Below are 14809 nucleotides of genomic sequence, written 5' to 3'. Positions count from 1 at the left end.
GTTCCCTCACAAACCAGGAGTCTTGGGAATTCTTGTGTGTCTAGGAGAGGATGCCTTTTTCTACTTTGCACAAAGGCATCTTATATAAGCTAGTAGCTCTGAGATGGTGGACCTTGTTTTATTCATATTCTATCTGCCACATACTAGTTACTAAATAAGTAGTTAAATGAATAAAGGAATGCATGAGTATGCAACATTATTTACCTGTTTCATACACACTGCTAATTACATGATAATACATAATACTTTCTCTAGTTATAGAATATAGTTCTCACTAGTAGACACTACAAATCAAATTGTTGTTTAGCTTCAATTGTTTGTCTTCTAGCCACTACAGAACCAAGTCAAAAATTAAAATCATGGCATGGGATGCTTTTCTTTCATAGCTTTATACTTCCAAATAAGCATCAGACCATTCCCATTATATTGGGAATATATTTATTAGGGTATGTTTACTGAAAAAAAACAATACAGTATTAAAATAAATAATGCAAAATTAAAGAATTTTTCATTCTTTTCAACTAACCTGATTGTATTTCTTTTCTTGTCTCAGTGCACTTGAACTTGGGAGATTTCATAGTTTCAGTAACGTCAGAGACTACTGTCCTTAATTTTTCTCTGGGTAACAAGTCAGTACTTTGTAGAACAACGTCTTTTTTCTCTTTTCTCCTTTTTTGTGTAAATTCTTCACTGTTCTTCTTGGGACTTATTTTCGCATTTATATTCTTAGATTGAATTCTTTCAAAATCATCTAGTTCATTTTTGTTAACAGAATCCTTCTGATTAATTTTCTTGGTTGCTTTCTTTTTCTCCTCAACTAAATTTTTTGACTCTATTCCTTTTATAGTCTGGGATTTTTTCTTCTTCACCTTCTTTTGGTTCAATGCTTTGCTATCTTCCTCAGAGAGATCTGAATCAGAATCGGAAAGGTCATAAAAGCGTTTCAAGTCCTCTGTAGTGCTGTGGTTGATGGGGCGCCCTCTTTTATCCACAGCATAGTTCAATTTGAACTTTTTGTCATGAAACATGGCTCTAAATCTCTTGTCGATTTTGACTTTTCTATCCTTGTCTGGCATTTCCCAAAATCTTGGGTCCTTAGTAACCCTGGTAAATCGCTGGTCACTCATTATTTCTTGTTTGGATGCCATTTTTAAAACGTCTGTACTGGACAAATGTTTGAAGAAATCAATTACTAAAAAAAAAAAACAAAGGTTACAATAAGGAAGAGTTAAATATTAAAACAAAAAGTTTATAACTAAAATGCCTAGAGAGATATATTAATTCACAACATGTTGCAGGTTATATTACACAAAATGAAAGTAAATTGTGATTTCACTATGTGTCACATGCAGAAAAACAAAATACCAGAATATTCCATTAGAGAGCATTTGAGAAAAACATAAAACCAAGCAGAATCCCAGGGCTTTGGGGGGGGGGGAGGGCAGACGTCCTGTTCTGGTCCCATTTTTCCTGTTAATCCTTATCTTTTGCTACTCTCAACAACCTGTAGTTCTACAAGGCCAATCGCCTAACTTCTTTCTAAAATGACCAAAATAAATTCAGGATTAGCTCGCAAAGTTTCCTCTTTAAATTCTACCATCTCTCAAGAATCAAGCAAAGTCTCACTTCAATTTACACATATCACTTCTTTTTACAATTCCTTATTATAGAATAAGGCCCAAATGTGAAGATCCTACCAAAACACCTATGTCTGTATGTATACGGAGTGTGTATATGTACAAACTAGTAGTGTTTTTTCCTTGAAAATAGTCCAAAGGTTAAACATCTCTGGATTCGCTTTTTAGAAAGAGGCTAGTCATTGATCGTTAAAAGCAAATAGGGATTGATCAAAGGAAGTAGTGCTACTTTGTTTCGAAAGGAACGCCTGACTAAAAAGCTAGGTTTCTTTTCCTTAAATTTGAAGAGGCGAAACTTTTTATACCTTAAGTAGAAAAAAAATCAAAGCTTTCAATTAAGCATTTATCTATTTAAGATAAAATAATTTATATTAACAAGGGAGAGCTCTTACTATGTGCCAGGTACTATGCTAGAAATTTTATGTGAAAGCACTTAAACCTCCAAACAGCCTTAGGAGTGAAAGCACTTAAACCTCCAAATAGCCTTACCTCATCCAACTAGCAAAGATACTGTAAGCAAATGTTTAGAACGAAAGCACTAGATAAATGTCCGATATTCGAAGAGACTGGGAAGCGATTCGACCTCACTTCCTATGCCCGTCCTCATCTGCGTAGCCCACTCTTGCCTTCTAGCCATCATCATCTAAAGCGAGAAACACTAGGAAGACCCCAAAACGAGCCTACCCTTCCCACCACCCAAACCTCAAGGCGCAGCTATTGGGCCTAGGCTCCTCGAGAACGCTGCTCTTTGAATCAAGGAAGTCAGAAGAAAGTGACCGGAAGGAGGAAGGGAAGCATAACTCACAGGTTCAAGAAAGAACATGAAAAAAGACTGACTACGCCACCTCAACTGCCCAAGCTCAGCCTCGCTCAACTGCTCGGATCCTCTCTGATCTCATGTGGGATCCACAACCACAATCCTTCGCGAGGGGCTCCGCCGTAACGGTAAGCGAGCTGGGCCAAACTAGTTCACTTTTTACCTCTGCGAAGACCATTACAGTTTCTGAAACACGGACACGCATGCGCGCGACTGAAGCGCGCCCGCCCGTGGCGTAGTTGCTGGAGATGCTGAGGCTCAAGGGGCTAGGGCGCCTCAGGCTTCGCCCCAAGACCCCGAGAGTCCCCGTGGAGACCCTCGGCTGCAGGGACATCGCCTCCGGGGTCTCTCCCCCTTCTGGCGCCTCCTTCAGGTCCCTGAATATCTTCGACCGGAACATGAAGAGGAAACAGAAGAACTGGGCAGCCCGGCAGTCGGAGCCGAGGAAATACGACTACCTGAGGGAGGAGGTGAGAGCCGGGTGAAGGGCGAAGTTAGCGTCAACACCAGGCTTCGGGTCCGCGGGCCCTGACCCTCCCGGACCGACCTGGTCTCGCCGGCGACCTTGAGCAGCCACCGTGCCTTTCTGGGGGGCCTCTGCTGTAATCACGGGAGGGCTGGGCGCGAAATTTGTAACTGCTTTTCATTCATTCACTCTTCCATTAATTCATTCACTCAGCAAATAGTGCTTGAGTTACATCGTGATGAGTGCAAAAGCAAGACCTCTACCCTCAGAGGGCTCGCATTCCTATGTGAGGACGAGACAGAGTGTAAACAAGAAACGGATTAACCAAATCGATAATTTCGGCTGAAGAAGGAAGGTGGGGAAATAAAACTAGGTGAAGTGATAGTGACTGAGATGGTCAAAGAAGGCCTTTCGGACAGGAGCCCTGGTGATGAGCTAGCCAAGCCGAGGGTGCCAGGTGTCTGAAAAGATCGTGTTGAGTGAAGCTGCGGTTTAAAGAGTGAAGTTAAGAGTGTAGAGGACTAGGTCAGGCAGGACCAGGTCATTAGGGGCCTTACAGGACAAGGGCTTGGGATTTTCTTCTCTACCTGGACAGTCTATCCTGTCTGAAGCTATTGGCCAGTGTGACTTTTGAGCGCTTAAAAATGTCGTTAGTCCGAATTTAGATATGTTGTAGGGGTAAGATATATTCTAGATTTCAGTGACTAAATATGAAAAAAATAATTAAAATATATGATTTTTTATCAATATTTTTATACTGATTCCATGTTAAAGTAAATTTTTTATATATTGGGTTACAGTGTATTAAAATTAATTTTAATCAATTAAAAATGGCTGCTAGAAAATTTAAAATTGCCCAGACACGTGTGATTCTCATTATGTGTCTATTGGAAAGCAGGGCTCTAGTGGAATGAGAGGCTATAGGATGGTTTTAGAAATTACAGTTTAGTAGGGTCAAACTAAGATTTCCAATTTGTCTCCTTTGAGATACCGCTTCCTTTATTCCCAGGTGAAGCTCCTCAAGTACTAGGGACTGAGGGTTTCCATTCTCTGAACGTAGAGCACCAGAGGGATGGAGCAAAATTGGAGTCAAGTATAATGAACTCTTTCAAGTGAACACAGCATTTATTAAACTCCTTTGGGCAGAGCTCTGTGGAAGCACTGGCCTGATCAGATGTTGGCAGTGTCTGTTCTCAATTAGTTTTAGAATTTAAAACTGGCAATTAGACAACTGTATAGAAATTAATAGTGTTTATAATAGGATAGAAAGTCAACTGTCAAGAATATTTTGTATCCCATTCATAAGGCATGATTCTCTTCCTATACAGATTCTGCCAGTTACTGGTTTCTTCCTGAAGGGCTCCTGAGGAAAAGATATGCATTCCTAATCCCAGCTGTCTTCCAGAAAAAGCCCCTGTCTACCAGGGGCTTTTTTTAACTGAAGCTTGGCTAATGTCCAGAACTAGAATTAAATGAGATAGTTTATGTGAGAGGTCTTTTTATAATGAACAAAGGTGTTCATGTTAGGAATGACGTACAAAGGGAACTTCTCTGCTATACACCCCCCCAAAACAAAAACAAAAACAAAAGCAAATACACATCTGTTCTGAACTTTCAGGCCCTCATAGAAACTCTGGTATCTAGTATGCTATGAATGAAATGTGGGGAATGGGAGTCTCCCACATCTTTATTCCTGCCAGATGAAGGTAACCCAGCTAAAGGAAGACCCTATCTTATGACCTCTTTTTAAATTGGGATGGGATGAGGATAGGGGGAGTGGTACAGTTGATACAGATTGATTTGATTTTTTCTCATTTGCAAATGTTGCTCAGAAAAGCTGTTGACTCATTTAGGAGTTACACAAAATTTGTTAGTAATCATCAAAAAACCAATTTTTATTGTGACCATTTATACATTGATTTGGAATAAACCCTAGCTAACCAAATAATTTTTTCACTTTCATGTACCTCACGCTAATATCTGTGGATAGTAATGTGCCTGTTGTGCTCCTGTTGTTTTTCATCTCTGAGATCTTATATCGAATGAATTGTAGATACAAAACCTGTATATGTATTTTAAGAATGTTTAGTGTTGATTTCATTAAATTGGCTTCTGAAGTAATTTGCATCAGTTTTGTTCCTGGACTATTTTAATTTATTCTTATTTCTATTCAGAATTTGAAAAGAAACTTGATGTCATCAAATAGAGAAAGGGATGAAGGGAAGTACTTCTCAACATTTTGAAATATAAGTAACCTATTAATTGTTGAACACTGGAAAAGAGTGTTAATTTTCTGTTAAACCTGCTTATCTTAACTTGTGTGCTTCATTGCCTCTTATAAACATTCAGGTTGGAAGTCGGGTTGCAGACCGTGTGTATGACATAGCTAGGTAAGTGATGGTTATGTTAATAAAGTACAATCACCTTTCAACTGGATACGTGAGAGATTAAATGTTGAGAATTTTATCTCTGGAATGGCAGCATCAGGAGGAATTTATAAGCAAGAGGTGATAATTAGTCTCTAGGTCTTGATTGACCGAAGCTTTGATTTGGCCGAAAGCCAGTAGTAGAAGGATCACTTCAAAGATGGAGACAGAGAATTGACTCCAGGTGAATTTTTAAGATTTAAACATTTAAGTTTTAAGTATTTAAACAATTAGCTAAAATCTCCATCTAAGTAAAGAAAAGAATCTACCTAGATATGGTTTCCAATCAAATTATATGAGACTGGCCATTTTTTTTTATTAATTAAAAAAAATTAACAACAAATAAACAACATTAACATATTCCATTCTACATATATAATCAGTAATTCTTGATATCATCACATAGTTGCATATGCATTATTTAGAAAAAGAAATAAAAAGACAACAGAAAAAGAAATAAAACGATAACAGAAAAAAAAATATTATACATACCACACCGCTTACCCCTCGCTATCATTTATCACTAGCATTTCAAACAATTTATTTTAACATTTGTTCCCCCTATTATTTATTTTTATTCCATATGTTCTATTCATCTGTTGATATGGTAGGTAAAAGGAGAATCAGACACAAGGTTTTCACAATCACAGAGTCACATTGTGAAAGCTATATCATTGTTCAATCATCATCAAGAAACATGGCTACTGGAACACAGCTCTACATTTTCAGGCAGTTCCCTCCAGCCTCTCCACTACATCTTGAACAACAAAGTGATATCTACTTAATGCGTAAGAATAACCTCCAGGATAACCTCTCAACTCTGTTTGGAATCTCTCAGCCATTGACACTTAGTCTCATTTCACTCTTCCCCCTTTTGGTCGAGAAGGTTCTCTCAATCCCTTGATGTTAAGTCTCAGCTCATTCTAGGGTTTTTCTCAGTCCCTTGATGCTGAGTCTCAGCTCATTCCAGAATCTGTCCCACATTGCCAGGAAGGTCCACACCCCTGGGAGTCATGTCCCACGCAGAGAGGGGGAGGGTGGTGAGACTGCTCGTCATGTTGGCTGGAGAGAGAGGCCACATCTGAGGAACAAAAGAGGCTCTCTTGGGGGTGACTCTTAGGCCTAAATTTTAGGTAGATTTGACCTATCCTTTGTGGGGTTAAGTTTCATATGAACAAACCCCAAGACGGGGCTCAGCCTATAGCTTTGGTTGTCCACACTGCTTGTGAGAATATCAAGAATTCAACTTGGGGAAGTTGGATTTCTCCCCTTTATCACCATTCCCGGAGGGGGCTTTGCAAATACTTTTCCAGTCACTGATCAAATCACTCTGGGATTCATCGGGGCATCACTCTGGACAAACCAACAAAATCTCATGTCCTACCTGAGATTCCAAGTACTTATGGCGTTCAATCAGACTATCTACATAAGTTATATTAGGAAATGCACTAGTCAAAATATAAATTTTGTACCAAATAACCATGTTTTGCTTTAGTCTCACACATAAGTTAAAATTTTAAAATATTAATTACCATCTATTTTCAGCACCCTGGAGTAATGACATTCCGTTGTTCATCCTCATGCAAAAACATTTTTAAAATTTGTACATTTTACATTTCACTATTATTATACACTCTACACATTCCTGGATTATACCGTCTCAATCTTTAACATCTATCTTCCTGATTTCATTTATGTCCCCAGCGCTCCTCCCTCTATCATTCTCACATGCAGCTTCATTCAGTGTTTTAACATAATTGTATTACAGTTAGGTAGTATTGTGCTGTCCATTTCTGAGTTTTTGTGTCCAGTCCTGTTGCACAGTCTGTATCCCTTCAGCTCCAATTACCCAATATCTTACCGTATTTCTGCCTCTTGATGGTCTCTGTTACCAACGAAATATTCCAAGTTTATTCACTAATGTCAGTTCATATCAGTGAGACCATACAGTATTTGTCCTTTAGTTTTTGTCTAGTCTCACTCAGCATAATGTTCTCAATGTCCATCCATGTTGTTACATACTTCAAAAGTTTATTCTGTCTTAAAGCTGCATAATATTCCATCGTATGTATATACCACAGTTTGTTTAGCCACTCATCTGTTGATGGACATTTTGGCTCTTTCCATCTCTTTGCAATTGTAAATAATACTGCTGTAAACATTGGTGTGCAAATGTCCATTTGTGTCTTTGCCCTTATGTCCTCTGAGTAGATACCTAGCAATGGTATTGCTGGGTCATATGGCAATTCTATATTCAGTTTTTTGAGGAACCGACAAACTGCCTTCCACAGTGGTTGCACCATTTGACATTCCCACCAACAGTGAATAAGTGTGCCTCTTTCTCCACATCCTCTCCAGCACTTGTCATTTTCTGCTTTGTTGATGATGGCCGTTCTGGTGGGTGTGAGATGATATCCCATTGTGGTTTTGATTTGCATTTCTCTAATGGCCAGGGACATTGAGCACCTCTTCATGTGCCTTTTGGCCATTTGTATTTCCTCTTCTGAGAAGGTTCTGTTCAAGTCTTTTTCCCATTTTGTAATTGGATTGGCTGTCTTTTTGTTGTTGAGATGAACAATCTCTTTATAAATTCTAGATACTAGACCTTTATCTGATATGTCATTTCCAAATACTGTCTCCCATTGTGTAGGCTGTCTTTTTACTGCCTTGATGAAGTTCTTTGATGCACAAAAGTGTTTAATTTTGAGGAGTTCCCATTTATTTCTTTATTTCTTCAGTGCTCTTGCTTTGGGTGTAAAGTCTATAAAACCACCTCCAGTTATAAGATTTATAAGATATTTCCCTACATTTTCCTCTAACTGTTTTATGGTCTTAGACCTAATGTTTAGATCTTTGATCCATTTTGAGTTAACTTTTATATAGGGTGTGAGATATGGGTCCTCTTTCAGAAATTCTTTTGCATATGGATATCCAGTTCTCTAGGCACCATTTATTGAAGAGACTGTTCTGTCCCAGGTGAGTTGGCTTGACTGCCTTATCAAAGATCAAATGTCCATAGATGTGAGGGTCTATATCTGAACACTCTATTTGATTCCATTGGTCAATATATCTATCTTTATGCCAGTACCATGCTGTATTGACCACTGTGGCTTCATAATATGCCTTAAAGTCAGGCAGCGTGAGACCTCCAGCTTCGTTTTTTTTCCTCAAGATACTTTTGGCAATTTGGGGCACCCTGCCCTTCCAGATAAATTTGCTTATTGGTTTTTCTATTTCTGAAATGTAAGTTGTTGGAATTTTGATTGATATTGTGTTGAATCTGTACATCAATTTAGGTAGAATTGACATCTTAACTATATTTAGTCTTCCAATCCGTGAACACGGTATGCCCTTCCATCTATTTAGTTCTTCTGTGATTTCTTTAACAGTTTCTTATAGTTTTCTTTGTATAGGTCTTTTGTCTCTTCAGTTAAATTTATTCCTAAGTATTTTATTCTTTTAGTTGCAATTGTAAATGGAATTCGTTTCTTGATTTCCTCCTCAGATTGTTCATTACTAGTATATAGAAACACTACAGATTTTTGAGTGTTGATCTAGTAACCTGCCACTTTGCTATACTCATTTATTAGCTCTAGTAGTTTTACTGTGGATTTTTCAGGGTTTTTGACATATAGTATCATATCATCTGCAAACAGTGAGAGTTTTACTTCCTCCTTTCCAATTTTGATGCCTTGTATTTTTTTTCTTGTCTAATTGCTCTGGCTAGAACTTCCAACACAATGTTGAATAACAGTGGTAATAGTGGACATCTGTCTGGTTCCTGATCTTAGGGGGAAAGTTTTCAGTTTTTCCCCATTGAGGATGATATTAGCTGTGGGTTTTTCATATATTCCCTTTATCATTTTAAGGAAGTTCCCTTGTATTCCTATCCTTTGAAGTGTTTTCAACAGGAAAGGATGTTGAATCTTGTCAAATGCCTTCTCTGCATCAATTGAGATGATCATGTGATTTTTCTGCTTTGATTTGTTGATATGGTGTATTGCATTAATTGATTTTCTTATGTTGAACCATCCTTGCATACCTTTGATGAATCCTACTTGGTCGATTATAATCGATGTATAATTCTTTTAATGTGTTGCTGGATTCGATTTGCTAGAATTTTGTTGAGGATTTTTGCATCTATATTCATTAGAGAGATTGGTCTGTAGTTTTCTTTTTTTGTAATATCTTTGCCTGGTTTTGGTATGAGGGTGATGTTGGCTTCGTAGAATGGATTAGGTAGCTTTCCCTCCACTTCAATTTTTTTGAAGCGTTTGAGCAGGATTGGTACTAATTCTTTCTGGAATGTTTGGTAGAGTTCACATGAGAAGCTGTCTGGTCCTGGACTTTTCTTTTTAGGAAGTTTTTGAATGACTGATTCAGTTTCTTTACTTGTGATTGGTTTGTTGAGGTCGTCTATTTCTTCTTGAGTCAAAATTGGTTGTTCATGCCTTTCTAGGAACTTGTCCATTTCATCTACATTGTTGTATTTATTGGCATAAAGTTGTTCATAGTACCCTGTTATTATCTCCTTTATTTCTCTGGGGTCAGTGGTTATGTCTCCTCTTCCATTTCTGATCTTATTTATTTGTGTCCTCTCTCTTCTTCTTTTTGTCGATCTTGCTAAGGGCCCATCAATGTTATTGATTTTCTCATAGAACCAACTTCTGGTTTTATTAATTTTCTCAATTGTTTTCATTATCTCAATTTCATTTATTTCTGCTCTAATCTTTATTTCTTTCCTTTTGCTTGCTTTGGGGTTAGTTTGCTGTTCTTTCTCCAGTTCTTCCAAGTGGACAGTTAATTCCTGAATTTTTGCCCATTCTTTTTTGATATAGGCGTTTAGGGCAATAAATTTCCCTCTTAGCACTGCCTCTGCTGCATCCCATAAGTTTTGATATGTTGTGTTTTCATTTTCATTTGCCTCGAGATATTTACTGATTTCTCTTGTAATTTCTTCCTTGATCAACTGGTTGTTTAAGAGTGTGTTGTTGAGCCTCCACATATTTGTGAATTTTCTGGCGTTCTGCCTATTATTGATTTCCAACTTCATTCCTTTATGATCTGAGAAAGTGTTTTGTATGATTTCAATCTTTAAATTTGTTGAGACTTGCTTTGTGACCCAGCATATGGTCTATCTTTGAGAATGATCCTTGAGCACTTGAGAAGAAGGTGTATCCTGCTCTTGTGGGGTGTAATGACCTATAAATGTCTGTTAAGTTTAGGTCATTTATTGTAATATTCAAATTCTCTGTTTCTTTATTGATCCTCTGTCTAGATGTTTTGTCCATTGATGAGAGTGGGGAATTGAAGTCTCCAACTATTATGGTAGATATGTCTATTTCCCTTTTCAGTGTTTGCAGTGTTTGCCTCATGTATTTTGGGGCATTCTGATTCGGTGCATAAATATTTATGATTGTTATGTCTTCTTGTTGAATTGTTCCTTTTATTAGTACATAATATCTTTCTTTGTCTCTTTTAACTGTTTTACATTTGAAGTCTAATTTGTTGAATATTAGTATAGCTACTCCTGCTCTTTTCTGGTTGTTATTTGCATGAAATATCTTTTCCCAACCTTTCACTTTCAACCTGTGTTTATCCATGGGTCTAAGATATGTTTCCTGTAGATAGCATATAGAAGGATCCTGTTTTTTAATCCATTCTGCCAGTCTGTGTCTTTTGATTTGGAAGTTCAATCCATTAACATTTAGTGTTATTACTTTACGGGTAGTACTTTCTTCTACCATTTTGCCTTTTGGATTTTATATGTCATATCTAATTTTCCTTCTTTCTACACTCTTCTCCACACCTCTTTCTTTGTGTTTTCGTGTCTGTCTCTAGTGCTCCCTTTAGTATTTCTTGCAGAGCTCGTCTCTTGGTCACAAATTCTGTCAGTGATTTTTGTCTGAAAATGTTTTAATTTCTCCCTCATTTTTGAAGGACAATTTTGCTGGATATAGAATTCTTGGTTGGCAGTTTTTCTCTTTTAGTAATTTAAATATGTCATCCCACTGTCTTCTTGCTTCCATGGTTTCTGCTGAGAAATCTACACATAGTCTTATTGGGTTTCCCTGGTATGTGATGGATTGATTTTCTCTTGCTGCTTTCAAGATCCTCTCTTTCTCTTTGACCTCTGACATTCTGACTAGTAAGTGTCTTGGAGAACATCTATTTGGATCTGTTCTCTTTGGGGTATGCTGCACTTCTTGGATCTGTAATTTTAGGTCTTTCTTAAGAATTGCAAAATTTTCAGTGATAATTTCTTCCATTAGTTTTTCTCCTCCTTTTCCCTTCTCTTCTCCTTCCGGGACACCCACAACACGTATATTTGTGCACTTCATATTATCATTTAGTTCCCTGAGTCCCTGCTCATATTTTTCCATTTTTTTTCCCTATAGTTTCTGTTTCTTGTCGCATTTCAGATGTTCTGTCCTCTGGTTCACTAATCCTAACCTCTGTCTCTTGAAATCTACCATTGTAGGTTTCCATTGTTTTTTTCATCTCTTCTACTGTACCTTTCATTCCCATAAGTTCTGTGATTTGTTTTTTCAGACTTTCCATTTCTTCTTTTTGTTCATTCCTTGCCTTCTTCATATCCTCCCTCGATTCATTGATTTGGTTTTTCGTGAGGTTTTCCACGTCTGTTCGTATGTTCTGAGTTGTTTCAAGTCATGTATCTCATTTGAACTATTGGTTTGTTCCTTTGACTGGGCCATATGTTCAATTTTCCTGGTGTGATTTGTTATTTTTTGCTGGTGTCTAGACATTTAATTACCTTAATTAGTTTATTCTGGAGATTGCTTTCACTTCTCTTACCTAGGGTTTTCTTGCCAGATGAATTTGTTGTCTATCTGTTCTTTGACCTTCAGTTCGGCTTTTTCTGGACCTCTAGCTTAGGTTGTGTTTAACAGAGGATAATTTTCAGTTCTTGTTTTCTTGTTTCTTGCCCTGCTTGTATGGTGCCTTTTCCCTCCCCACCCTTAGGAGGGTCTGCATAGGTATTATAGACTCCAGCCGGGTTTTCCCGGACTAAACTGGCCTCTTATCAGGGGGAAGCTGTCACCTGTGTCAGTTTTCCCTGAGGGTGAGACCCAACAGATTAAAAAACTTTCCTGTGAAGTCTCTGGGCTGTTTTTCCTATCCTGCCCAGTATGTGGCGTTTGTCTGCCTGTGGGTCCCACTAGCAAAAGATGTTGTGGCACCTTTAACTTTGGCAGACTCTCTCTGCTGGGGGTGTGGTGGAGACAGAGGAGAGGTTGTAGGCTGGTTTTAATGGCTTCAAATTGCCAAGTCCTGGGATCTGGATTCCTTGAGGGAGAGATTCTACCTGAGTTGGGCTTCACCCCTCCCCTGCTACAGGTGGGAGACAGCCCTGAAAGCAATCTGTTTCTGCCTATGCCTGGGGCAGTTGCAGCCCGAGAAGTCCCGCTGCTGAATCCAGAGGCAGCCAAGCCTCCCTAGAAACACAGCCAGTAAAACCTCTGTTTCCTCCCCTTTCCTCTTTTTCCGTTAGCCCAATGAGTGACCTCCACCTTGACCCGGTTCACCTGAGCTGGGGGTCTACTTTTAGTAGTCAGAATTTGTTAATTGATTACACAATTGGCGTTTAATTGTGCTCAGTCCCTGCTGCTGGTAAATTGCCTTTCATTTCCCCTCTGGGAAGCATCCTATGGGGAAGGGGCACCGGCCGCCACGGCTTGAGTAACTCACGGTTCTGGGGAGTCTCGCAGCTGGTCCAGCTGGTCCAGACTGGGGTACGCTGTGTGTCCGGTCACTGTGTGTCTGGTCACTGATGTGGCTCCAGGAGCTGTTCTGTACTGTTTCTGGTTATTTAGTAGTTGTTCTGGAGGACGAACTAAAAGGCGCTCATTGCTAAGCCTCCATCTTGGCCACCCCCCTGAGACTGGTCATTTTATCTAAAATATTGTTTATGATAACAGAGGTTTTATGACAATTCTGTAGAGACAGATTTGAGAAAAGGACACTTTCCTCAAGTCTTATTGATTCGGTGTTTTATGTTAGGCATAATGAAAGCTTTACAGACTGGAGTTTACAGCCATGTGCAGAATGTAATGGAACCACAGTTAAAATAATGATTTTGCAATAGAATTGCCCAGTGATGTTAGCAGATCACTCTGTTTTGTGATCTTTTTCTTAGAAGACCATCTGTTAAGTTAGTCCAAAGTAGGATGAATTGATTAATTTGTCCACAATAAAAGAAATTTTATAAAATCATGAACTTTTTAAATCGTATTTTAGATACATTCTTGTTACTTAAATGAGTCGTTGGAAGAATTATTTTTGTAAAGTTAAAAAAAAAAAGGTTTCAGTGTTTCAGTAGCCAACCCAATTTCATTTGTTTCAATAATTGTTATTTTAAAGATATGAAAAATTGCTAATTCCTAATATTGTATTCAGTATGCCTGGATTATAGGCCATTTGTAATTAAATAAACAAATCATTAAATTTTGCAAATGTGTTTGGATTTTACAGTTTTTTTATTTCTTAGTACTGAGCAAAACAGGCAGGTCTCTGGCAACACCTGTGATTATGGCTAAAAGCATTTCTTAAACTAGCAATAACTCTTTGGAGTTAAATTATTAAAAATACTAGTCTAAATATCCTTGCACTGATGTCCTACTCTTAGAAAGAACATTTATCTTAATATTGTCAGCATTAATCATTGATCTTTTGTTCTTGTTTTTGTTTTTTGTTTATTTGCTGTTGTTGCTTTTTAAAACCTAACTCTACAGTTGGCATTATTTATGGAATCTGATGCTCACTGATTTAATATTGTCATAATTAGTATTAATGATGTTATAATCAGTGGTAACAAATCAATAACTAACTTTTGTTGGGCATTGAAACTGTGTTAAATGCTTTGTATGTACTATTTTGTATAATTCTTTCACTACCCCTTAGGGAGGCAGTAACCTTTCCATTTTACAGATTGGGAAACTGAGATCCAGGAAGGTTAAATCATTTGCCTGTGGTCATGGAGCCTGTAAATTGCAGTCACAACATTCTAACTCATGTCTTTCTGATTCTAAATCTTCTGTACTTAACAACCGTGCCACTCTGTGTTCATAATTAAAAGCATGGTGAATAAGTGGTTAAGTTATATGGTGGTTCTCCAACTGTGTACTGCTGGTCTATATTTTTGACACAGATTTTTAACAGATATTGAAAAGAACTCTTTAATCCAATTTTTTGGCAAAATATTATTAGTGAATAAATTTGTTTTGTTTTGGTTTGTTTTGTTTTATATGGGCAAGCACCGGGAACTGAACCCGGGTTTCTGGCTTGGCAAGCGAGAACTCTGCCACTGAGTCACCATTGCCTGCCCTACTGAATAAAATTTTAAGCTTTCTTGCCACAAAGTTTGCTTAAACCTGTGGCCTACAATTGGATATCTCTACTGATTTAGTATGGCTTAGTGTGTTTAGAGAAGACAGCATAGCGT

At 38.0% G+C, this 14809-nt stretch overlaps 2 protein-coding genes across 9 annotated transcripts in view; one reads left to right on the top strand and one right to left on the bottom strand.

Moving 5' to 3' along the window:
- ESF1 (ESF1 nucleolar pre-rRNA processing protein) overlaps positions 1-2615 on the bottom strand; it is a 64910-nt gene extending 62295 nt beyond the window's left edge. The window contains exons 1-2 of one of the 3 annotated variants that reach the window (XM_077115149.1): positions 2483-2615; positions 527-1192 (exon numbers count right to left, since the gene is read on the bottom strand). In XM_077115149.1, the coding sequence (XP_076971264.1) occupies positions 527-1148 (622 nt within the window). In that variant the 5' untranslated portion in view covers positions 1149-1192; positions 2483-2615. Of the gene's footprint in view, positions 1-526; positions 1193-2126; positions 2412-2442 lie in introns of those variants that run through there. The other 2 variants (XM_077115144.1, XM_077115153.1) reach the window with 2 other exon arrangements.
- NDUFAF5 (NADH:ubiquinone oxidoreductase complex assembly factor 5) overlaps positions 2425-14809 on the top strand; it is a 48360-nt gene continuing 35975 nt past the window's right edge. For 2 of the 6 annotated variants that reach the window (XR_013157454.1, XR_013157455.1), the window contains exons 1-2: positions 2430-2924; positions 5270-5310. Coding sequence is in view for 3 of the 6 variants with exons in the window: in XM_077115181.1 (XP_076971296.1) it covers positions 2703-2924; positions 5270-5310 (263 nt within the window). In the remaining 3 variants the exon portion in view is untranslated. Of the gene's footprint in view, positions 2925-5269; positions 5311-14809 lie in introns of all 6 variants that reach the window. The other 4 variants (XM_077115181.1, XM_077115185.1, XR_013157453.1 and 1 more) reach the window with 4 other exon arrangements.

This window comes from Tamandua tetradactyla, chromosome 1 (assembly GCF_023851605.1).
Source record: "Tamandua tetradactyla isolate mTamTet1 chromosome 1, mTamTet1.pri, whole genome shotgun sequence".
Lineage (NCBI taxonomy): Eukaryota > Metazoa > Chordata > Mammalia > Pilosa > Myrmecophagidae > Tamandua > Tamandua tetradactyla.
Note: the sequence above shows the minus strand (reverse complement) of the source record. Positions and strands in the feature narration are given on the sequence as shown.